At 35.9% G+C, this 22,412-nt stretch overlaps 3 protein-coding genes and 1 long non-coding RNA gene across 7 annotated transcripts; 3 read left to right on the plus strand and 1 right to left on the minus strand.

Moving 5' to 3' along the window:
- The first annotated feature begins 1,829 nt into the window (after positions 1–1,829).
- On the plus strand, positions 1,830–4,923 carry LOC107632525 (uncharacterized). 4 transcript variants are annotated; one of them, XM_088508952.1, is made up of 6 exons: positions 1,830–1,956; positions 2,027–2,119; positions 2,926–3,051; positions 3,346–3,864; positions 3,949–4,174; positions 4,266–4,923. In XM_088508952.1, exons 4-6 carry the CDS (start codon positions 3,352–3,354, stop codon positions 4,727–4,729), a joined length of 1,203 nt encoding a protein of 400 aa, XP_088365078.1. In that variant the 5' UTR covers positions 1,830–1,956; positions 2,027–2,119; positions 2,926–3,051; positions 3,346–3,351; the 3' UTR covers positions 4,730–4,923. The 4 variants fall into 4 exon arrangements, with proteins under 4 accessions (XP_088365078.1, XP_088365079.1, XP_088365080.1 ...); XM_088508953.1 differs by having other exon boundaries at positions 3,350–3,864; XM_088508954.1 differs by having other exon boundaries at positions 2,965–3,051.
- LOC148569862 (uncharacterized) lies at positions 4,266–6,841 on the plus strand. Its single transcript, XM_088508956.1, has 3 exons — positions 4,266–4,402; positions 5,030–5,376; positions 6,047–6,841. Exons 2-3 carry the CDS (start codon positions 5,290–5,292, stop codon positions 6,590–6,592), a joined length of 633 nt encoding a protein of 210 aa, XP_088365082.1. The 5' UTR covers positions 4,266–4,402; positions 5,030–5,289; the 3' UTR covers positions 6,593–6,841.
- A 539-nt stretch (positions 6,842–7,380) lies between these two features.
- On the minus strand, positions 7,381–9,469 carry LOC107629653 (uncharacterized). The gene is made up of 2 exons (XR_001618005.3): positions 9,172–9,469; positions 7,381–7,888 (listed from the first exon to the last, which is right to left on the minus strand). It is a non-coding gene; the product is annotated as an uncharacterized LOC107629653 (long non-coding RNA).
- A 6,814-nt stretch (positions 9,470–16,283) lies between these two features.
- LOC107629654 (putative glycerol-3-phosphate dehydrogenase [NAD(+)] 1, cytosolic) lies at positions 16,284–19,022 on the plus strand. The gene is made up of 5 exons (XM_016332492.3): positions 16,284–17,517; positions 17,727–17,948; positions 18,105–18,352; positions 18,450–18,589; positions 18,696–19,022. The coding sequence occupies exons 1-5, from the start codon at positions 16,746–16,748 to the stop codon at positions 18,820–18,822; spliced, it is 1,509 nt and encodes a 502-aa protein (XP_016187978.1). The 5' UTR covers positions 16,284–16,745; the 3' UTR covers positions 18,823–19,022.
- The last annotated feature ends 3,390 nt before the right edge of the window (positions 19,023–22,412 follow it).

Here is a 22,412-nt window from a genome sequence, read left to right on the forward strand (position 1 = left end):
AATTTAAATCTTTTAAAACAAACACTACCTACATGTCCTCACTTAATATTTAGTAGACTCCACTTAAACTTGGTGATAATTAAATACAAATCCGTATCCGATAAAATAAAGAGTGCAATGCTCTGTAATTTATTATTAGAATAATAAATAAATTTTGTTTTTGCTTTTATAGAGAAATGCATTTTATTTTAATATTTTAATAAAATATGATTAATCTAATTGGCATGTTTTTATTCCAACTATTCATTTAAACCTACAAAAATAAAGATTTAAGATCTATTTAGTTAATAAAAAGTGTATTATTTTTTATTAGTAAAAACTCAAGTGCAGTTAGAAATTATTAATTGAGAATAGTTACATAATAATTTACTCAAACCTATCAAATTATTTAATAATTCTTAATAATCAATTTTATATAAAATTAATTATATTTGATTTTTTATTTTTTATTTTTTATTTAATAAGAATATTTAAGGATAAGAACTTTTTGTCCTGATTTTTGAACACCCGTTTTTATTTTCCCTTATTTTTGTCTAATTTTTTAGTGGGTTGCTGCTCTTTTTTTTCCGCTCGAAAGGTCTGCAGTTTCATAGTATCTATTTTTTACAAAAATATTATTTTGACTATGGGCCTGTTCTCGCCATATCGGCCCAAACAATAATCTTGTAATTAATTCAATTTTGGTTTAGTTCAACCATGGGCCGAATGTGATATTTACAAAATTATATCCATTTTCCATCAAGATTTGTTTATTTAAATTAATAAAGTATAATATTTATTAAAATGTGTAACGTGTCGATAAATTACGATTTTAAATACACATTACACATTCTGGGTATACAGACCAATAAATATTAAGTACACAATCTGAGAACTGTGTACCCGTCATATGACATAGTTAAAAAAAAAAAAATACAATTACACTTGGGATGTCTATAATATGTGTAATGTATACTTATTTAAATAATTTAAAATTTTAAAATTATAAAAGTTTTAATTTAAAATTTAGATGAATATAATTTAAATTAATTATTTAATTTAATCCAATGCAAATAAACATACTCGTATTATTATATTTATATAATGTTGTATTGGTTTGTTTTTTATTTTTTTTATTTTATCCAATTTCATTTAAATAATTTAAAATTACAAAATTTTTAAAATACGAGTATATTTATTTGTATTAGTTTAAATTAAATTATTAATTTAAATTATATCCCTCTAAATTTTAATTCAAAATTTTATAATTTTAAATTTTTTAAATAAGTATACACATATTTTAAATATACTAACTAAAATTTTTTGAATAAGTATACACATATTTTAAATATACTAACTAAAATTTTTATATGACCATATCTAAGTATTTAGCCTTCAGTTTATGTACAACTATGCAATTGAATATATCTTAGGTGCAACCGTATTTTTTAAACTGTGTCATATCTCAAAAACACAGTCTCCAGTTTTTAAAATCACCTAATTAAAAGATTGATTTTCCTTCTGTTTTGTCTTGGAGCTTCTCTCTCAATAATTTTCTAGTAATATTGTCTTCAACTCCCATAATAAACTGTCTATACGAGAGGTTCGTTAAGATAGTGTTTGTTTGCAGAGACTAGAACTGATACTGGGGGACAGGGTCTCAGTATTGTGTTTGTTGAGATAGAGACTAGCACTAAAAATTGTGTCTCTGTCTCAATAATTTGAGTATTTCAGTGCTTCAAAAATTGGGGACACTAGAGACTGGGACAGAGACAGAATTTGAACTAATTAATTTCTACCTAAAATACCCCTAACATAATTATGTAATTCCAAAATTACCCTTTCACTATATGAAATTAGGGCTTCAGTTTTTACTCAGCCCCTCGAAACACCTTCTCCTTCATGCTCGAAGGAGATCCTGGTCGGCGTCCATAGGCAGCGAAGGTTCGTCAACCGCGCCGGCGTAACCGGTTGAAGGTAAGCGCTTGGGACTTCCGACGTCCTCTCCGTAGGCCTCCGTTTCTGATGTCGTCTCCCTTGTTCACAGATCTGGCGGTCCCACGAACTTGTAGGAGAGAGCCTGCCGAGTAGGTGTGGAGTCCATCTGAAAGTTGTTGCGACCACAGTTTCTGTTATCCAGGTTAGTAATGCTCCCTTTCTGTGATCTGGGTTCCTCTGTCTTCATTTGGTGTCTGATGCAGTTCGGGTGAAGAGGTTTATGTGTAATTTATTTTGTGGAACACTAGTTGGCAATAACTTAATTGAATGATTAACTTCAAATTATTGTCATAACTGTATTTTATTTGGACATAATAGGAATGGACATATGCTGTAGTCCTCATTTGCCACATGAAACATACTTGTTGCATGCATCCCTTGCATCTGCTGAAATTGGAATCAATAGCATGAGTCACGTTATAATAATAATAATAATAATAATAATAATAATAATAATAATAATAATAAGGAATCTCAATTCAGTGTTATGTATTGCTTGCGTAGATGAGATGAACCCGATTCATGTCAATATTCAGTGTTTCGGTATTTTAGGTATTTTAGTATAGTTTTAGTTAATTGAAATAAATAACACAGTTGAAACACTAAAATAAAACATTTGAAATATTCGTGTGAAGAGGTTTGTTGTAATTTATTTGAAATATCCATCTGTCGTTGTTAAGATTGCATATGGAAGTGACATTTTGAATGAGATGCAAATCTCATGACTCACATTATCTTAAGATGTTATGTTGAATCAACAAGTTGTTATGCTTGTAGATAGTCTCTGTTGAATGTTTTCTATTTTGTCACTCTGTTTTTCGAGTGCAGTTCTAATATTTTGGTAACTGCAACTATGTGAGACCAAGTTATGTTGAATAGTTGTTTGGTTTTATTTTTCGTGGAAAATACTGTGTGTGCTTTCTAACTCAAAAGTCTTTTTCTTATAAGGCTCAAGTTCTCATTGCAACAATTGATTGAGGTTTGCAGTGACAGAGAGTGGTAGTTTACTCACATTCAAAGGGTGTAACTATAAATTCTGTTTGTTGGGTGATTAGGGCTTGCTTCTTTGCTAAGGTAAATGTTCCAAAACTATGCTAATTTATTTTATGAAATTAATCATGGAATCTTAATTTAGAGACTGACACTGCTTTGTTGTTAACGTTGGTTTTCATAAAAATTCCAAAGTCCAAACTCCATACTCCCTTTAAAGTTTTGTTTGTTTCTTTTTCTTTTAGTTAATAAAAATATATGGTAAGCATTTCCTTGGATGTAATCACGTTATTAATAAATAAATTTTAATGAAAATTTTGAAGTTGTGTAAGAGTTGTTTGGAAATTATATTTTTTTTTAATGAAACGATTTTGGTAGGAAGAAATGGAGCGGTCGGAAATTATTAAGCGATGCGTGTCTTTTTATGAAGAGATGAGATCCAACCATGAAGAAAGAATGTTGTTCTTTGTGCTTACGCTATTTGTTTACTTTAGGGATAGAACTACTGGGCAACTATCGTTAGGCGGAAGAATGAATAGTAGAATTAGACGTGAGGCGTTAGAGCGTATTGTTGGTGAGGGTGATAGGAATTGTATCTGGAAGTTGAGAATGAACACAAATGCATTTGCTAACTTGTGTGAGTTGCTCCAAGTTCAGGGAGGACTTACAGAGGATGGTCATGTAAGCCTGCCGGAGCAGGTTGCGACCTTCTTAATTATCTTAGCGCATCACAAGAAAAACCGTAGTCTACAGGTTAGATTTTGTAGGTCCGGCGAGACAGTGAGTAAGTATTTTAATAAAGTTTTGAAGTCTGTAATACGGATTCAAGGGATATTGTTCGCGAAGGCTACACCAGTTGCCGAGGACTGTGTGGACCCCACATGGAGAAGGTTTAAGGTAGATCTTATTCGATGTTCTGTATGATTCATGTTTATCTGATGGATTCTCTATCTGAATATCAAAGCTTTCTATGGATGGTAGGGTTGCTTGGGAGCATTAGACGGCACTTATATAGAGGTGACAGTCCCCGAATCTGAGAAGGCAAGGTACCGGACAAGAAAGGGTAAAATCTGCACGAATGTCTTAGGGGTGTGTAACCGGGAGATGGGTTTTGTCTACGTACTCAGCGGATGGGAGGGTTCGGCATCTGATTCACGGGTACTTCGAGATGCAATAACTCGTCGTAATAGTCTTAAGATACCCCACGGTAATTATGCCCTCTCTATAGTTAAGCTTATACAACTAGATTGAGTTCATGATAGCCGCCGTCTTACCTTATTTGCGTTACTTGAGCATAGGTAATTACTATTTAGTTGATGCTGGCTACACAAATGGTCCGGAGTTTCTTGCACCGTATAGAGGGACTCGATATCATGTAAGAGAGTGGGCCCAGGGAGCACGTGCACCGCGCAACTACCAAGAATATTTTAACCAGGTACACTCTTCTGCAAGGAATATTATTGAGCGCTGCTTTGGTTTGCTGAAGAAGAGGTGGTCCATCTTAAGAAGCCCTAGCTTTTATCCCCTAAAGACACAATTTCAGATAATTATTGCCTGTTGTTTGCTGCAAAATTTCATTAGAAAGAGTATGGAGATGGATCCGGAGGAGGAAGGTAGCATATTGGATGAATTCACGCCCGATGGAGACGAGGAACAAGATGGATTGATCGATGTGGTCGAAAACACGAACGAGTGGAGTCACTGGTGTGACAACATAGCAAATGAGATGTATGAAGAGTGGCGTGCGAGTCGTACGGAGTAGTGTTGTGTGGTTTAGGGTTGTTGTAATGGCGGAAATTTTAGTTGTATCAATAGTTGAGTGTTGAGACATTGTAACAGCACATTATTTAATTTTTGGGTACTGCGTATTTGTGATATTGTTTGGTGTTTTATTTTCATTTGTAATGGCAACGACCAGTGTTTTAATAATTGAACTACTTGTCTACTTTTTCCTTATTTCATCTCTTATGGCAAAGACCAGTTTTACTAATTTTATCTGTGGTGTAATTCTTTGCTATTCTTCATTGGTGATAAGTGATTGTAACTTACATTATTAATGCAGGGTTTTTATTATCGTAATATTGGTAGCAAGAAATGGAGAACAAGCGAATGTGGAGTGATGAAGAGACATTGGCCTTTGTTGGCTTCATGGAGGAGTTTGTCGTTGACGGTTAGCGGGCTGATTGTGGGCAGTTTAAACCGGGAACATTCGAGAAGCTGGCTTTGAAGATGTTGGAGGCTTTCCCCGGTTGTACACTGACCGCGAAGCATTGCAAGAATAAGCACAAGCGGCTGAAGGAGAAGTACTAGTACGCCGCTGATATGCTTGCTTGTAGCGGATTTGGCTGGAACAACGAGAAACAATGTGTTGAGGTTGACAGCAAAGACGTCCTTGATGCTTGGTTGAAGGTGCGTGTGTTTGAAGTATTTCATTGGGTTGTTCCCACTGTGTGCTACTTGATAAATCTGTTTGAATATCATTGGTATAAATTAATCATTCATGAATATTTGGCTGAAATTTTTCCCTGCCAGATTGCTCAGTTTAAGCACTTCGATATTTGCATTGAAATTTGACATGATAGGATCCTACTTATCATTGGATTGACAAAAAACATTTTAGTAATGCAGCAGACAATAATTCATTCAATCTTTTGTGTTACATATGTGAGATTGCTAGAGTTAATGCCCAGAATATCATGAGCTCATCACGGATTAGTAGCTCACCTACACATAAAATGTGAGCACCTAATCTATCTTAAGTTTTGGGATTGACAAATTTTCAAGACTTGGTGCAGATTATGTAGAAAAGGATTCAAACTCAAAAGATATACCCTGAAGAAAGGTGGATTTGAATATAATTAATACTAGGGTAACTGTTTGATTAAGTTTGCAGTTTCATGAGTAGAAAAAATAGTGATCTAATGATTTCTGATATAGTTATCTTGGTTATTGAGTTGTTTTTTGCTGAATTATTTTGTACTTGTCCCAATGATGCTCTGAATGGCTACTGATCAAGTTTGTTTATCTGTAATTATCATGTTTTCTGAACGTTACTAATTCCGGTGTACAAGTTTCGCAGGCACATCCGACCAAGTTCTACAGTCCTGGCAAGCTATTTCCTTTATTTCACCGGCTGGAAGGTATCTTTGGCAGGGATAGAGCCACGGGAGTGGCGCCCGTTAGTGGCTTCGATGCGGAGGAACAGGTTAACGAAGAGACAGACGACACTGCTGCTGGATTTGATCAGTCCGAGATGTCTCCACCTCCAGACCAAGACGGAGTTGCAGCAATGCAAGGACAAGCATCACATTCTGAGGTCGGTGCGAGCGCGGAAAGCACTAGGAAATGCGGGAGGAAGAGGAAACAGGTTGACGTACTCGAGAGGATGGCCAATCAGATTCAGCAATCATCGACTGACCAACGAAAGAATGCCCAACTGATAGCTGATGCCATTGTTGGTGTGAACGAGAAGTGGAAGGTTGGCGAGAAGCTCACACAGCTTGGATTCGGTGATGACGATGTGGTCAGGGCGATACTGAAGTTTGCCGAAAGTCCTAATGTGTATGCACACTTCTGGGGCTTGTCAGATTCACAAATGATTGGGCTCGTGCGTTCCATTATATGAAGTTGAATACTTGTTAAGTTTATTAGCTTTGGCTTCTGGTCTTAAGTTTGGTTTAGGGTGTTAACTTTTTGGAAGTCGGGTTTTAGGATTCCAGGACAATGTTATGTTTAGCATGGTAAAACTTTGGTACCATCTGTGTGTTGCTATGTTTCCATACCTAACTATGCAACTTCCTTTGTTTCGCTCTTATTTGGATAAATACTTTGGTGGATGATTACCAATATTAACAACTCTCTTCATTTTCCGCCTATGTTATGTAGTTTACCATATCTTTGTATTTAATTTGTATTAGGATTTAGCTTACAAATATTTCATTCTAGTAAGTCTAATAATTCTATGTTTAGTCTTCTTAGTAAAAAATAGTGTTTTCTAACAAGACAATAATGGCTCCCACAACATTTAAGTGCTAAAATAGATATGCACAAAGTCTTCTTCCTTTAACCTACTTCTGAAAATCTTATTCATAAAGAAACTTCAGATAAATTTATAAAAAAAGCTATGGCCAATCATATAAGGAAGAAGAAAAAGCCATGGCAAATCATAGCAGCAACAACCTAATCCAATTGGCAACACATATATGCTTATGCAATAACCTTGACATTCAGAACACATGGGGAAATTGGTTCAAAATTTGAATGATAAAAGGATCAAACCCTTGCAACATATTTGGAAGGACTAGCATAACACCCACTTCTGGGCCTGTTTTCTTTGATAAAGTAAAGATTTTCATTAACATGAGCAAAAGGATGATATAAAGTGGGGAATAAAGGTTTCACAAAAGCAAAAGCTAAAAAAAGGAAAAAAGATTATCCATAAAGTATAACTTTTGAATGTCTCAACATGTCCAAGATGAAAAGTGCCAAATATGTGCTACTGTTATTACAATTTCTGAAATGCCTATTTGAGTTCAAAGCCCATACTACAACTTACACAACACCACAATGATCAACACAATACAAAGACCGGAAACAACAAGCTGAACGCATGATAGAAACTTCAGATACACAACATCAGCATGAAGTTTTTCCACTCGTTCGGTCGTCTTAAAATTAAAGTTAAGCTGAGAAGATCGATCCTCTTCAACGTCAGAATGCTGGGTATTTGGACCTGCCCACCTGAACCATCCACATCTCCTTGTTGGACACGCGTAATACTTTCTACCCGGGTTGGCCACGCTATTGGAAACTTGCAACGGTGCTCTTAACCCACACTCACAAAAACGGTCTCCCGTTGTGTTCCCGCTGCCGTACGTACCACTTGTAGTTCTTCTACTTGTGGAAGCCATTGTTGACCACCCTATAAATGTAACAGTAACTCACAATAGTTTTAATGTAGTATATACTACACATAAAAGAAGAAGAGAATTCATATATGAAACAACCAATCATGATTTAACAAGTGTAAATTCAGAAATGGCAAAAAAAATTTTGGTAGGAATCAATACAATGCACCTGTTATTGTCTTTTTTTTTTTTTTTTGCAAAAACAAAAGAAAAGTTTTAAGAAACAAACAATTTACGGATTTCAACAGACATTTTATGTTATAATTCATTTTTTGATTAGTTGACACTAACAAAGAGTACATATTCTGAAACAGATCACTCAAACCATATCTTCTACTTTTTTTTCTTTTTTTTTTCAACTATAATCACAACTGGATCTAATACATAAATTAACTAAAAAATAACAATGTGTTAGATCCCCTCCTACAAAATCAGACACCCACCACTTGCTAGTGCTAATCATAAGGTTTGATGCAATAATCCAATAAAATCACATTTAAAAAATGAGCAGTAGAGAAAGGTGCAAAGGTTCATTATTTTCCTTCAGGTAGCATGGGTGTGTACAAATTCTCGTAGCCTTTTTAGACAAGCTGCAGCCTTATTGGAAATTAATATATAAAAGGATATTGAAATTGAAATACTAATGATACTACTAGATAAAGTGCCTAACATATAAAATAAAACACGATGCTAGGTTTATATATATACTCATTTCATATCAAATTGCCATGGTTTGAATCTAATCATGTCCAATTAGTAAGTTTAATTATAAGACGTGACAGACCAACCTATCCTGAATTTGATTCCATGTAGTTAGAGTACCATGCAATGAATTGGAGCTTTATAAACAAAAAAAAGGGATATGTACAAAACAGAGAATCTTAATTATTAGTAATGTTTAACAATTATTAGGCATCAGCATTGACCAATTGTGCTAATTTATGTCCACTCTCTCAAACAAAACCCTAGATAAGATATGTATCTATCAGATGTTGATGAACTAACATGCAAAGATCATAATTTGTTTTATTTAAGAAACATTCCATGACTGATGTGTGTCACTGGGTCATTAAAAAATAGTATCATTATTCAGCATCCAACGATAACGAATCAACAAAACAACCAATGCACAACAGAGCTAATCCTATAAACCAATTCACAACAGAGCAACAGACCTAATCCAATCAAGCAGTTCACAACACAGCAACATAGCTAATCCAATCAACCAATTCACAACAGAGGTAACCCAATACGGGGAAGGAGCACCTATTAAATTTTGAAACCATACGAAACTTACCTAATCCGTGCACCCACAAACACCGGCGACCAAACACAGAAAGCCGGCACCGGGTCGACGCACAACCCCAGACGTGGATTCCGCAGCGGCGCCACAAATCACGGGGTCCGTCACGGGACGACGAACATCAACCACGGATCGCTGCCGACTCGCCTTCCTCGGTCCCACCAAAAACAGCTGACAAGCTCAGGTCCTTCCGGCGGCGGGTCGGGCTCCAGCCATCTTTGCCGGAAGAGAACAGGAGGAAGGGTTCATTGGAGGAGAAAGGGGGTGAGGGTAACTCCAACTTACGAAAATGAATTTGGCTTTGTGGGGGGTTAGGGTTGTTTGGTGATATAAGGGCATTTTAGTAACTTTACAAATTTAGTCTTCATCTTTTATTTCAAACCAAACACGATACTGAGACATAACTCACTCTTGTACACCATCACACCAAACACAATACTAATACTTATTTCTATCTCTGTCTCTTAGTCTCTGTCTCTCTGTCTCTGTCTCTTGGTCTCTGTCTCGCAAACAAACGCTACCTAAAGCTCATGCTGCGGTAAGGTCTTAAAGAAGCTTTTGAGTTGCTTCAATGGTCGGAGAAAAAAATTCGATACTATGTAGTTTGAATTAATTACTCTAAAAGTAGCAATGGAAGTGAGGGGACGAGGGACAGAGCACCAAGACAACCAATGATTGAATTTAAGAGTAGAGTTCATTCACTTAAGGACTGATTTGAATTGATTTAACAAATTTATCTCGTCAGCAACAAGAGGGTACTACTTAGCGAGTGCCACACTGGCAGTTAACGTGCCACGTCAGCGAACGAGATGACAAAAAAACTAACATGACCAGATTCGTTATCTTTCGGAGATTAATTTATTCTTTCAGAAACAAAAATGAAGATTGAATATCTTTTAGGGACGATTTTGACTATTAACTTAATTATAAAATTTTAGAAGAATTATTACCACAAAAGCTAATTGATATAGTATTAGTTTGGTAGGAGAGCTCAAAATTTTATAAGATTTTTGTTCAAGTGTTGACCTCTCAATATAGACTCATTTTTAAAAATTAATCTTAGCTTATCCTTCAGCAAACGGATTGGAGAATTTAGCTACGATTGGTACAGGTGAATCGCGTCCCTGTGCATTGAGTAGAGGTGCGGAATGTTGGGCAGGCGGAGAAGCGGAGGAACGAAGCCATGCTCTGGTACTTTGCAACGGTGCAGTAGTGAGCACGGTGGCACGGGATACGACGGGAGATTTTGATAATGAACCGGAAGTGGAGGGGTTTGTCGGTGAAGCAAGCGGCCGGGCTAATCATGAAGATCAACACATACTGGGTCAGGAAAAGGTGAGCGCGTTGGCAGAGATAGAAGGTGAAGAAGAAGGTGCGGGTAAGGACAATGAGATTGAACGGGTTACAGAGGGTACTGGATCCGAGACAGAAATTGAAAGCGCAAAACCAGATGCTGACCTGAGGAATACGCAGGAAGGACAGTTAGTGGAGAATAAGGAAACGTGGAAGTTAGGAGTGGAGTCAGGTGCGATTTTTTATGACGATGAAGAAGATATTATGGCGATTCTACAAAGTCAAAATGAAGCTATGGCAGCAAAAAGAAAGATGGCAAAACAAAAGGAGAAAGCTAGGAGGAGCAGGCCCAAACAACATAACAAGGTGTGTAGAAATTTTTTTTTAAATGATTTATAGTTCCTGGAATATTAGAGGCCTAGGAAGGTACGGAAAGTTGAGTATGGTGAAAGAGTTGAAGAAAAAGTACAGATTAAATATGCTAGGCTTGATTGAAACTAAGAGGGAGGTGGTTACTAAGTTTGATGTAGCACGCTTGTGGGGTTGTGATACGGTGGGTTGGAAATTTGTGGAATCAATTGGTGCCTCTGGCAGTTTATTGTTAATGTGGGATAATTTATTGTTTAAACAATCGAACTGCTATAAAGGGGATGGTTGACTGTGCGTTGAAGGCTTGCTGACAAAAAATAATTTTAAATGTGCTTTCTGCTTGGTGTATGGTGCACATGTTCGGAGTGAGAAGTTGGTGATGTGGGAGGAATTAAGCTACATTTTGGGTTTATGTCAGGTTCCGTTTTGTTTCATGGGAGACTTTAACGAGATAATACGGTTGGAGGAAAGGAAAGGAGCTGTTAGTTTACCGGCATTTGCGGAGGATTTTAAGGAATGGGTGCAAGATTTATAGCTAGTTGATTTACCATTAACCGATAAGAAATTCACATGGTTTCAAGGTCGTTCTTATAGCCGCATTGACAGGATCTTGGTCAGTCTGGAGTGGCTTAAGGAGTTTCCAGATACTCGTTTGAAAGGAGGCCCTAGAGGCCTATCTGATCATTGCCCGTTGATATTAAAAAATTCTAGACTTTGGGTGGGTCCGAGCCCTTTTCTTACTTTAGACTCCTGGTTTACACATGAAGGGTTTCTGAAGTTAGTAAAGAATGAGTGGTGGAACTTGGGAGATGATATGTTCACAAACAAGCTTAAGGCTTTGACAGTACCGCTAAGGAGATGGCATAAGGATAATTTTGGGGACATGGACAGCAGAATTAAGATATTTGAGGATGAGATTAAGAAGATTGATGATATGGTTAGTGCTGGTAGTTATGACGGAACAATGGAAGCTAGACGGAAGGCTCTGGTGACTTGCTGTGCGAAGTGGTATGTCAGAAAAGAAATTCATTGGAAGCAGATGTCCCGATCCCAACATGCTAGAGATATGGATAAGAATACTATGTACTTCCATAACCTAGCGTCGGCAAGAAGGAGGAACAACAGAATTGAGTCTCTAGTGATTAATGGAAGATTGGTGCGGAATCAGGCCCGAATAAAAACTGCGATTACGGGTTTTTATAAAGAACTGTATAGGCAGGAGTATGCTCCTGTGATTGGGATCTGTGATGGGCTGGTTAAGCAGATTAATGATGAAGAAGCAGCAGTACTAGAGGAAATGCCATCAACTGAGGAAGTACGAGAGGCAGTCTGGGATTGTGAGTCCAGTAAAGCTCCAGGTAGTGATGGTTGTAATATGAACTTCATAAAGAAATGTTGGGGTGATCTTGGTCAGGAGTTTACTGCAGTTGTGTTGGGTTTTTTCCAGAATGCGAAGCTACCAACAGATGCTAATGTTACTTGGGTGGCACTAGCTCCAAAATTTGTGGAGGCCAAGGAAATCAAAGACCAAAGACCGATTAGTATAGTTGGCTGTGTTTATAAGGTAATATCCAAAGTTCTGGTAAGAAGAATGCGGTTAGTGATGCCACACCTAGTAGGGGAGACTCAGTCTGCGTTTGTAAAGGGCCGCAAAATACATGATGGTGCTCTCATTGCTTGTGAGACGGTCCAATGGTTGAAGCTGAGAAAGAAGCAGGCGGCAATTGTTAAACTAGACTTTTAGAAAGCCTACAACAGAGTGAGGTAGAGCTTTGTGGATATAGTGCTGCAGAAGATGAACTTTGGTCTTAGATGGAGGACTTGGGTGAAGGAATGTGTGACTACAGCGTCTATGTCAGTGTTGATCAATGGGTCACCATCCAAGCCGTTCAAGATGGAGAGATGACTCAGACAAGGAGACCCTCTTTCTCCTTTCCTGTTTGTTCTTGTCGTTGACGTTCTGCACAGGATGGTGGGGGAGGCGGTAAGGAATGGACGAATTTCTCCACTGCTGGTGGGAATGGACAATATAGAATTGTCGCATCTCCAATTTACAGATGACACAATCTTATTCTCTCCGCAGGAAACGGAGACGCTAGTGAATTATAAGAGGCTCCTGCGATGTTTTGAGCTAATGTCTGGCATGAGCATCAATTTTGATAAGTCGAGCCTAATTTCAGTCAACTGTGAGAAGGATTGGGTGACGAATATGTGTGGTTTGTTGGGATGTGCTGAGGCGGTATTACCTGTCAGATACTTAGGAATTTCTCTTGGCGCTAATCATCGGCTGGTGAAGACCTGGAAATCAATCATAGACAAGGTGGAAGACAAGCTGAGCCTATGAAAAGCTAGATCTCTTAACAAAGCGGGTAAGTTAGTCCTAATAAAATCCGTTCTCAATAGTCTGCCGGTTTACTACTTGAGCTTGTATAAGATGCCAAAAGCGGTTGCAGAAAAGATAATTGGACTTCAGAGAAAGTTCTTGTGGAGTAAAGAAGTTGGAAATAATGGAATACCACTGGTGAAATGGGAGGTAGTTCAAGCTCCGAAAAAGCTAGGTGGCTTGGGGTGGGGGATGCTCTAATTAGAAATGCGTCGCTTCTATTCAAGTGGTGGTGGCGCTTCTCAAAGGAGGACTGTCCGCTGTGGAAGAAGGTTGTACGCTCTTGTAATCAGTTGGACCCAACTATAATGTTGTCAAACTAACCTTTGCCATCAAGAGTGGGTTCTTGAAAAGATATTTGCCAGCTTAATATTAAGGAACAACAGGCAAGAGACATGATGATCAGTGGTTTGTCTATGGAGGTGGGAAACGGCAAGAGCACTCGTTTTTAGGAGGATGCTTGGTTACAAGGTGGCTCTTTGAAAGATAGTTTTCCGAGATTCTTCACTGTTTCAAATCAACAAGGATTCGTAATAGGGGACTGTGGGTTTTGGGATAGGCTAGAGTGGGTATGAAACTTCCAGTGGAGGAGAGAACTATTCCAATGGGAGTTAGAGTTGCTCAATCAACTTCACGGCCGGTTACGGGTTGTAAGATTATCGAGTGATAGAGAAGACTCAATTGTATGGAAATTTGATAAAAAAAATGTATTTTTTCTACTAATTCTTTTGTGCAGGTGTTGCAGAAAGGGACTCTTTCAGAGGATATCACGAGTTACAGCTTCACTAGTTCGATTTGGAGAGGCTTGGTTCCTCCAATGGTTGAACTATTTGCATTGTTTGTTTTAGTAGGCAGGGTCAACACGAAGGCGAGGCTGAGTAGACTTGGCATTATTAATCATACTGACAATATATGTGTATTGTGTAAAAAGGATATAGAATTTGTACATCATTTATTTTTTGCCTGTGAGTTTACGTGGCAGGTATGGTGTGCTTGGTTGAAGTATACTGATAGAGCATGGGCCATTTCGGGGACTGTTAAAGAGTTCTTCGAGAGTTGGACTAGAGTACCAGGCAGAAAGTCGGAGCAAAAGAAATGGCTAATAGGCTTCTTTGCAGTTATTTGGAACATTTGGTTGGCGCGGAATAGCAGAGTATTTTAGAGCACAGATGAAGGTTGTAGTAGGCTTAGAGAAGGGGGTTGATTCTATGCCTTTCTTTAAGTTACTGAAATAACCCCTTTTTAGATAAACTTGCAATTCTGATTTAGTTTGAACTCAGCAGTGAAAATTTATGAGACAATTTATTTTTGTCTCATGAATATCAGAAAATAGAACAGAGTAGAAGGGAAAAGAGCTAACACCATCATGTATTCTAGTTCGGTTGCCTTGTGCTATGCAACCTACGTCCAGTCTCCACCACAATAATGGTGGAATTTTCACTATAGTTAAAGTATTACATACACCAATTCCACATGATTGATACAATCTTTTCACACTCAAGTTCTAACCTAACTTGACATTGGCTATGCTAATACCTAACTCTTCACTCTTAGTGCTTACCCAACTAAGAAAGGGGTACCTCACTGGTACAAGATACAAGACACAGACTTACCTAAAGAAATCTGAAATAACTCTAGACTTTTCTCTCAAGTGTATCACTCAGCCTTTTTTCACTCATTGGCTTTTACTTGAGATCTCTCATTATGCCTTTTCACTCAAGAAAGTACAGAAAGATAAACATTGAAAAGTAAATTACAATCTGTAAAACATGAAGGAGATTGACTCTACAACAGCCTCTTTGCTATGTGATAAACTAGATTTGCATGTCTCTAATTCAGTTCTTCATTTTTGGCGGAATGCTTCTTTGAAAGAGAGTACTGTCCAAGTAGAAGACCTTCTTCAGATAACTTCTCCACAGAACAAAACCTCAATACACTGGGTTATGTCTCCTTACTTCTGAATGAATAGAAAATCTTCTTTTATCTCCTTGTTGGGGTTCTTCTTCCTAGGTCAAGTTCTTGAGCCTTGTGCTACACCAACCCACCAACTCACTTTTTCCCATTAATCCTCAGAATAGAAACTTTGCTTCTGACCTTCTCTTGTTGACCAAAAATCATAAAACAGCAACCACAAAAGTCTTTCAATGGTAAACCGGATCTGAGCCATTGAGAAGCTACTTGGTCCCCAAGACATACTTGTGACCGTAGATGCACAGTAGTGAAGAACAAAAATCAACTTTCCTTTGTATCTTTTTTTTGGACTGAGCAGAGAGTTGGGAAGAGGAGAAGAACATATGATGCATGCATAAGGAAATGGGTTACCTTTAACCTTTGCATTTGCTTCTGTTTTTTTTCTCGATGTGGTTTGAAATGGTTGATTAGATTTTACCCTTTCTTGCTTAACCTTCTCTTTCTTTCTTCTTCTATGAACAACTTAGAGACTAAGCTTTCTCTCTTTCTTTCTTTGAGTTCTGATTGAGACAGTAAAGGTGTACGTTGATTTTGGTTAAAGCACATGGAAAGAGTTTGAACTGAGATATGTAACCGGGTTTGGATCGAATCTTTTTCATTCCGCCCGTTGCCTTCTATTCTTTGTTTCTTTTGGGCTTCATTTGCATTTTAGTCCACCAGTCTTGTTTGTTGTTTTCCTTCCTTTTGGGCTACTGCAAAGATGAGTTTTGACCTGCAACAATAAATAATTAGCCTCATATAATCATAAGTAATCAACACTAATTATTTATTTTGCTTAATAAGATAATTTTTGTCATCATTAATTAATTTAGTTAATTTCTTAACTCAAAAACAGAGACAAGTGTTGAAGGTGTAAAGATTATGTCATTTTCGAGTTATAGGGAATGGTGTGAAATTGATCCGTTTGGTCGTTGAAATAAATTTATAAAATTATCCTTTAAATATTATATTAATAATTCTTTCAATGATTGGAAAAAAATTATTTGCTAAATGAACACCTAATTTAAAAGTAGACAAAAAACAGAATAAATATGGTTAAAAACTTAAAATTACTAATAACAGTGTTGCGGTAAGTACTAAGAAGAGATGAAGAGAAGTGTGAGGAATGTTCATCATATACTCTCTACTTTCGACAGAGACAACAACATAAACACAAACACAACTTGGTACTTGTCGCTGCTTCAATTTAGAACGAAGGCAAGCAAGGAAGGAAGACACACTCAACTCACTCTCTTCTATCTTCGTCTATGCACATTCCAACCAACCAAGAAAAGTATCAAACTTCTCTTCACTTTGGGGAATCAAACTCAACTTCACGCCGCCCACTTTCTCAGCATTCAATGCTCTTCATCTATCGGGATTGCATTGCTCATTATTAGTTCAGTAATTCACTGCTTCTCAAAATCCATTTGGTAACTCTTCATCATTTTCCTTAATTTCCCTTTTGTTCGCGATTGGTACTGGGGCATGCTTCATTGACTTTGAATTTCCATGTTTTAGAGGATTTTAGTTTCTTGGGGTTCATAATTAGCTTACAAAGCTTCAAGCTTTGATGAGATTTCCCACTAAAATTTCTGGGTATACTAGATCTTTGGTTGTCAACAATCATAGGCATTTATACTGTAAGCCCTGTGCTCTTTCTTTGTCGTTTGCAACAAATACGAATCAATCAAAGATGAATCACACTGAAAATTCAAATTCAAATGGCTCTCTTCATAATGTAAATGGTGGTGGTTTGGAATTGAAGCTTGATGAGCTTCGTCAGCTTATGGGGAAAGTGGATGGTGATCCATTGAGAATAGTTGGTGTTGGAGCTGGTGCTTGGGGTAGTGTCTTCACAGCTATGCTGCAAGAAGCTTATGGTTCCTTAAGGGAAAAAGTTCTTATAAGGATATGGAGGAGACCTGGGAGGATGGTTGATAAGGCCACTGCTCAGCACTTGTTTGAGGTTATCAATTCAAGGGAGGATGTATTGAGGAGGCTGATTAGGAGGTGTGCCTATTTGAAATATGTCGAGGCGAGGTTAGGGGATAGGTTTCTTTATGCTGATGAGATCTTGAAAGATGGGTTCTGCTTGAACATGATTGACACACCTCTTTGCCCTCTCAAGGTTGTCACCAATTTGCAGGAAGCTGTGTGGGATGCTGACATTGTGATCAATGGCTTGCCTTCGACGGAAACAAGCGAGGTTTTTGAAGAGATTAGTAAGTACTGGAAAGAGAGGATCACGGTTCCTGTCATTATTTCATTGGCAAAGGGTGTGGAGGCCGAATTAGGTAGCGAGCCGCGAATAATAACTCCGACTCTTATGATCAATCGAGCAAGTAAGACGTGGCTATATTTGTTTCTTTACCTGCATTATGTAATGGTCTAATGGGCTTGAATTATCTTCACTTTACTATGGTTCTGAGCAACCTGGACTACTTAATTTGTTTTCTTAGTTTTCAATTTAACGTTGTCAGAACATTTATACTTAATGTTTTTGTTGCTTCTCTTTATGGCTCACTTCATTGTCAACTATCATGTTTTGCAGCCAGAGTCCCCATTGAGAACATACTTTATTTGGGAGGACCTAACATTGCCTCAGAAATTTACAACAAAGAATATGCAAATGCTCGGATTTGTGGAGCAGAGAAATGGCGGAAACCATTGGCAAAGTTTCTGAGGCAGCCCCATTTTATAGTATGGGATAATGGTGACCTTGTTACTCATGAAGTTATGGGTGGATTAAAGAATGTATACGCCATTGGAGCAGGTTAGTTTAGTTTTATTTGATCTACTCTAGATGTTATTCAGGATTCGGTGCTTTCATGTCCTGTTCTTTGAATTCTTTTCTGTTAGATCACATCGAAAAGCTCTCTTAATGTTTTGAAAACTTGTAATTTGTATTGATGAGTTTAAGATTTGATAGGAATGGTAGCTGCTTTGACAAATGAAAGTGCCACCAGCAAATCAGTCTACTTTGCTCATTGCACATCGGAGATGATTTTCATCACTCATCTATTGGCAGAAGAGCCAGAGAAACTTGCAGGACCTCTCTTGGCCGATACCTATGTAACGTTGTTGAAAGGTCGTAATGCTTGGTATGGACAAAAGTTGGCCAAAGGAGAGTTGAGCCTCGAAATGGGCGACAGCATCAAGGGCAAGGGGATGATTCAGGTATTAGATTTTTGTCATTCAACACTCGATAATGCTCGTTTCAAGTTTCGACTTTGCTGCTTATCGATGATATTTTATTTTGCTTCGAATTTCATAGGGAATCTCGGCAGTTAAAGCATTTTACGAGCTACTTAGTCAGTCCAGCTTAAATGTCCTAAATCCAGAAGAAAACAAGCATGTTGCCCCAGTGGAGCTTTGTCCCATCTTGAAGATGTTATATAGAATACTGATTACAAGGTAACTAAGTTTCACTTCCCATGGTTTTCGGGATAGTGTTTCAAGAATTGAACTAACTAACCAACCAACTAACTTTTTCTATGGTTTGCTGAAATCTGATGTTCAGGGAATCTCCAGTACAAGCCATCCTTCAAGCGTTGCGAGATGAGACCATGAACGATCCACGTGACCGTATTGAGATTGCTCAAAGCCAAGTGTTTTATAGGCCGTCTCTTCTTGGTCAGAACCCTTAGCTAGAACCCTAGATGCATAATGAGTTTGACAGTTAGTTTGAAGTTTGGTCAATGTATATTTCAGTGAGAGTTTGTGGATTTTTCAGTTGAGGCAGGCTTTAGTTTAGGGAAGGTGTTTGATTATATATTTAATGAAACCTTAATATTACTTTTTGATTGATTTTTCCTTTCATATATATGAATACCTATGCCTTCAACAATTTTATGCCTTTGATCTGGCAATTAACATGATGAAAGCAGGAAATGAATCTGCTGTTGTGTCCATAATTCTGTATAGGGCTGTTGCAAGTTTGAAACACCACAATTAATTTACCTAGGATCGTGTACTGAGATAAATACTTCAACAACAATACAACGTGATCTTAATATATTTTTTTTCTCAAAAATAATGTGACAGTATACTAATACTATAAAGAGGAATAATATTACAACAATAAGAGATAATCTCTGTTCTACTAACTCTCTTAATAGGGAGAAAGTTAACTTAAGCCCATATTTACTTATGAACTTCACTTGAATAATCCAATTAAATATAATATTTATTTATAGACTTGAATATATTAATTTTTTAATTATTAAGTCATTCCTAATTTTGATAAGGAGAAATATAAGGTAAAGAGCAAAGTTTAAAGATGTGCCTAGTTGGCAAAATCTAAACCACACATCCTAAAGCCACACTTTTCATTTAAAATCGTAGCTCTTCACAAAGAAAAGCGTCACCTAATGGAAAAAAGTAAATTAGAAGATTTAAGAGAAGAAATAATTAAGTTATCAAAATTAATAGATAAAAAATTAATGATTTTAACCAATATTAACTGTAATGACACCGAATTCTTAAAATCAATACAAAATGATTTTTCTCAAAATCTTTATTTTACTATAAGTTTTATTGAAGGACTTCAAAAACCTGAAAAAACTTATTTTTCACATGGAATTTCTAAAAAATGTTACCATGGAAATGATTCACCACATCTTTATCATACCTTTAACCCACAATTAAATTCTATAGTAGACATGCTTGAAGAAATATTAGTATCTATAAAATTTCAAAAAAAATAAGGAAAAAGAGAATCCCAAAGAAGAAAAATTTCACAATATAATCAACATAACAGATTTAAAAGTAAAACCACCACTAAAATTATGAATATTGAAGAAAAATTAGAAGAAGTTACAATGCTTTTTAAACAATTAAAGATGGCTCAAGAAAATAATATTATGGAACAAGGATTTCAAATAGAAGAAGAATTAGTAAACCCTGAAAATATAGAAAATGAAGAACACATCCTAGATTATTCAAGTGACGAAGAACCAGCAATTCCAATACAAGTAAAAAATGAAGCTGGAACATCTAAGGATAATCAATCTCAATTTAAATGGGAAACAGGTTTTGACAATTATACTTTTAAAAAAGGGTTTATAAATAAAGATTCAAAATATACAAAAATACCATCAAAATACGTTCCTAAAATCCAGGAAATGGAAGGAGATAGAATGCTCGATTTAGACTGTAAAAAGAATGAAAAAGAAATTTTCGAAAATTGGTTGAATTCCTTTTTATTAGAAGCTTTTACTAATCCAAAGCTTAGTGAATTGTCTGGAAGAGATATTTGGAATTACATAGGGTTTCATACTAAAGGAACTATAAGAGATTATATGACATCAGTAGAAAATCAAATAATAGAAGATTTAGCAACAAAAACAACAGCTTATGATAAGATATTATATATAATGATGATTCTATATAAAGAATATTAAGAAGCAAAAAATCATTTAGCTAATATTCAGATATATGATCTATGTAATGTAGAATCCTATATATGTGAATATAGAATACATTATTACAAATTAAAAGAAGAAGATAAAAATCATTATCTTAGTATGTATATAACAAAACTTCCATATCCTGCTAATGAATTTATAATGGGAAGATTTATAAGAGAAATAAACAGAGGGACAATTGAAAATAATTTTGGTGGAGCAACCTCCGCAATAATAGAGGAAATAAAAGAACGTTGTATGCAAGAAGCAACTCAAAAAAGATTTGCAAATATAATTAGAATTTGCTGTCAAGATAATGAAGAGATACCTAAAAAATATGGTCTTAATAAAAATTTTCAAAGAAAAAGAAAATATCAATTTAGAAAAAGAAAATACTATCCAAATAGGAGAAAAAAGAGATATTTTAGAAAGGAAAATAATAATAAAAATAAAAGACAAAGAAATAACTATTGCCCAAATAAAAAAGAAAATTGTAAATGTTGGTATTGCCAAGAAGAAGGACACTATGCAAATGAATGTCCGAAAAAGAAGGATAAAAAGGATCTTACTAAACAAATAGAAATTGCTAAGTCTTGTTTCATGGAACCTTTAGAGGAATCTGATGATAACTTAGATTATATTTTTGAATATGTCTCGGAAACAGACTCAGAGACTGAGTGATAATGCTACATTTATTACTATAAAAATAACAGAAAAATTTATAAATGCTTTCATAGATTCTGGAGCAACACAATGCTTTGCTAGTTCAAATATAAAACTTGATTGGAAAAAATTAAAGAAACCATTAAGAGTTAGAATAGCTGACAAATCAATACATAAAATTGACCAAAAAGCAGAAATGGTTGAAATTTTTATTCAAAATTATAGGTTCATTGTTCCATCTATATATATGTTAGATTCTGGAATGGATTTTATCATAGGAAATAATTTTTTAAAACTATATCATCCATTCATTCAAGAATTAACATATATAGTTTTAAAAGCTCCACACGATTCTTCAATAAATCAAAAATCAAAACGTATAAAAATACCAACTACTACTATAGATAAGATCTTAAAATTCAAAATATTTTCTATATTAGAGACATGTTATTTAAATTTATACTTTCAGATAAATATCCCAAAAAATAATCTTGAAATAAAGATAGAACAACTCTTGGATGAAATTTGTGCTGAAAATCCTTTAGATATTAAAAATACAAATACCGAATTAGTAAGTATTAAATTAAAAGATCCTATAAAAGAAATAAATGTTCCAAATAAAATTCCTTATTTCGCAAGAGATAGAGAAGAGTTTTCACTAGAATGTAGAGATCTTTTGGAAAAAGGAATTATAAGATTAAGTAAAAGTCCTCATGCGGCTCCAGCTTTCTATGTCGAAAACAATAATGAAATTAAAAGGGGAAAACGAAGAATGGTTATTAACTATAAGAAGATGAATGAAGCAACTATTGGTGATGCTCATAAACTTCCAAGAAAAGATTCTATTTTAGAAAAAAATCAAAGGAGCAACTTGGTTTTCATCTCTTGATGCAAAATCAGGATATTGGCAACTTCATTTAGACGAAGAAACAAAGAAATTAACTGCTTTTACTTGCCCAACAAAAGAATCAACAAGTGTGTTGCTCTATGAATGGAATGTATTACCATTCGGATTAAAACAAGCCCCAGGTATTTATCAAAGATTTATGGAAGAAAATCTAAAAGATTTAAATGAATTTGTTTTAGTCTACATTGATGATATACTAATTTTTACAAAACAGGACATAGAAGATCATCTTCAAAAACTATTAATAGTTTTAGAAAGATGT

The sequence above is a fragment of the Arachis ipaensis genome, chromosome B3 (assembly GCF_059453495.1).
Source record: "Arachis ipaensis isolate K30076 ecotype BB chromosome B3, ASM5945349v1, whole genome shotgun sequence".
NCBI classification, from domain to species: Eukaryota; Viridiplantae; Streptophyta; class Magnoliopsida; order Fabales; family Fabaceae; genus Arachis; species Arachis ipaensis.

Coding starts and splice junctions, on each gene's coding strand:
- LOC107632525 (XM_088508952.1), top strand. CDS start 3,352: ATGGAGCGGTCGGAAATTATTAAGCGATGCGTGTCTTTTTATGAAGAG. Junction 3,865..3,948: donor CCACATGGAGAAGGTTTAAG/GTAGATCTTATT, acceptor TATGGATGGTAG/GGTTGCTTGGGAGCATTAGA. Junction 4,175..4,265: donor TAGTCTTAAGATACCCCACG/GTAATTATGCCC, acceptor ACTTGAGCATAG/GTAATTACTATTTAGTTGAT.
- LOC148569862 (XM_088508956.1), top strand. CDS start 5,290: ATGCTTGCTTGTAGCGGATTTGGCTGGAACAACGAGAAACAATGTGTT. Junction 5,377..6,046: donor TCCTTGATGCTTGGTTGAAG/GTGCGTGTGTTT, acceptor CAAGTTTCGCAG/GCACATCCGACCAAGTTCTA.
- LOC107629654 (XM_016332492.3), top strand. CDS start 16,746: ATGAGATTTCCCACTAAAATTTCTGGGTATACTAGATCTTTGGTTGTC. Junction 17,949..18,104: donor TGTATACGCCATTGGAGCAG/GTTAGTTTAGTT, acceptor AAGATTTGATAG/GAATGGTAGCTGCTTTGACA. Junction 18,590..18,695: donor TATAGAATACTGATTACAAG/GTAACTAAGTTT, acceptor TCTGATGTTCAG/GGAATCTCCAGTACAAGCCA.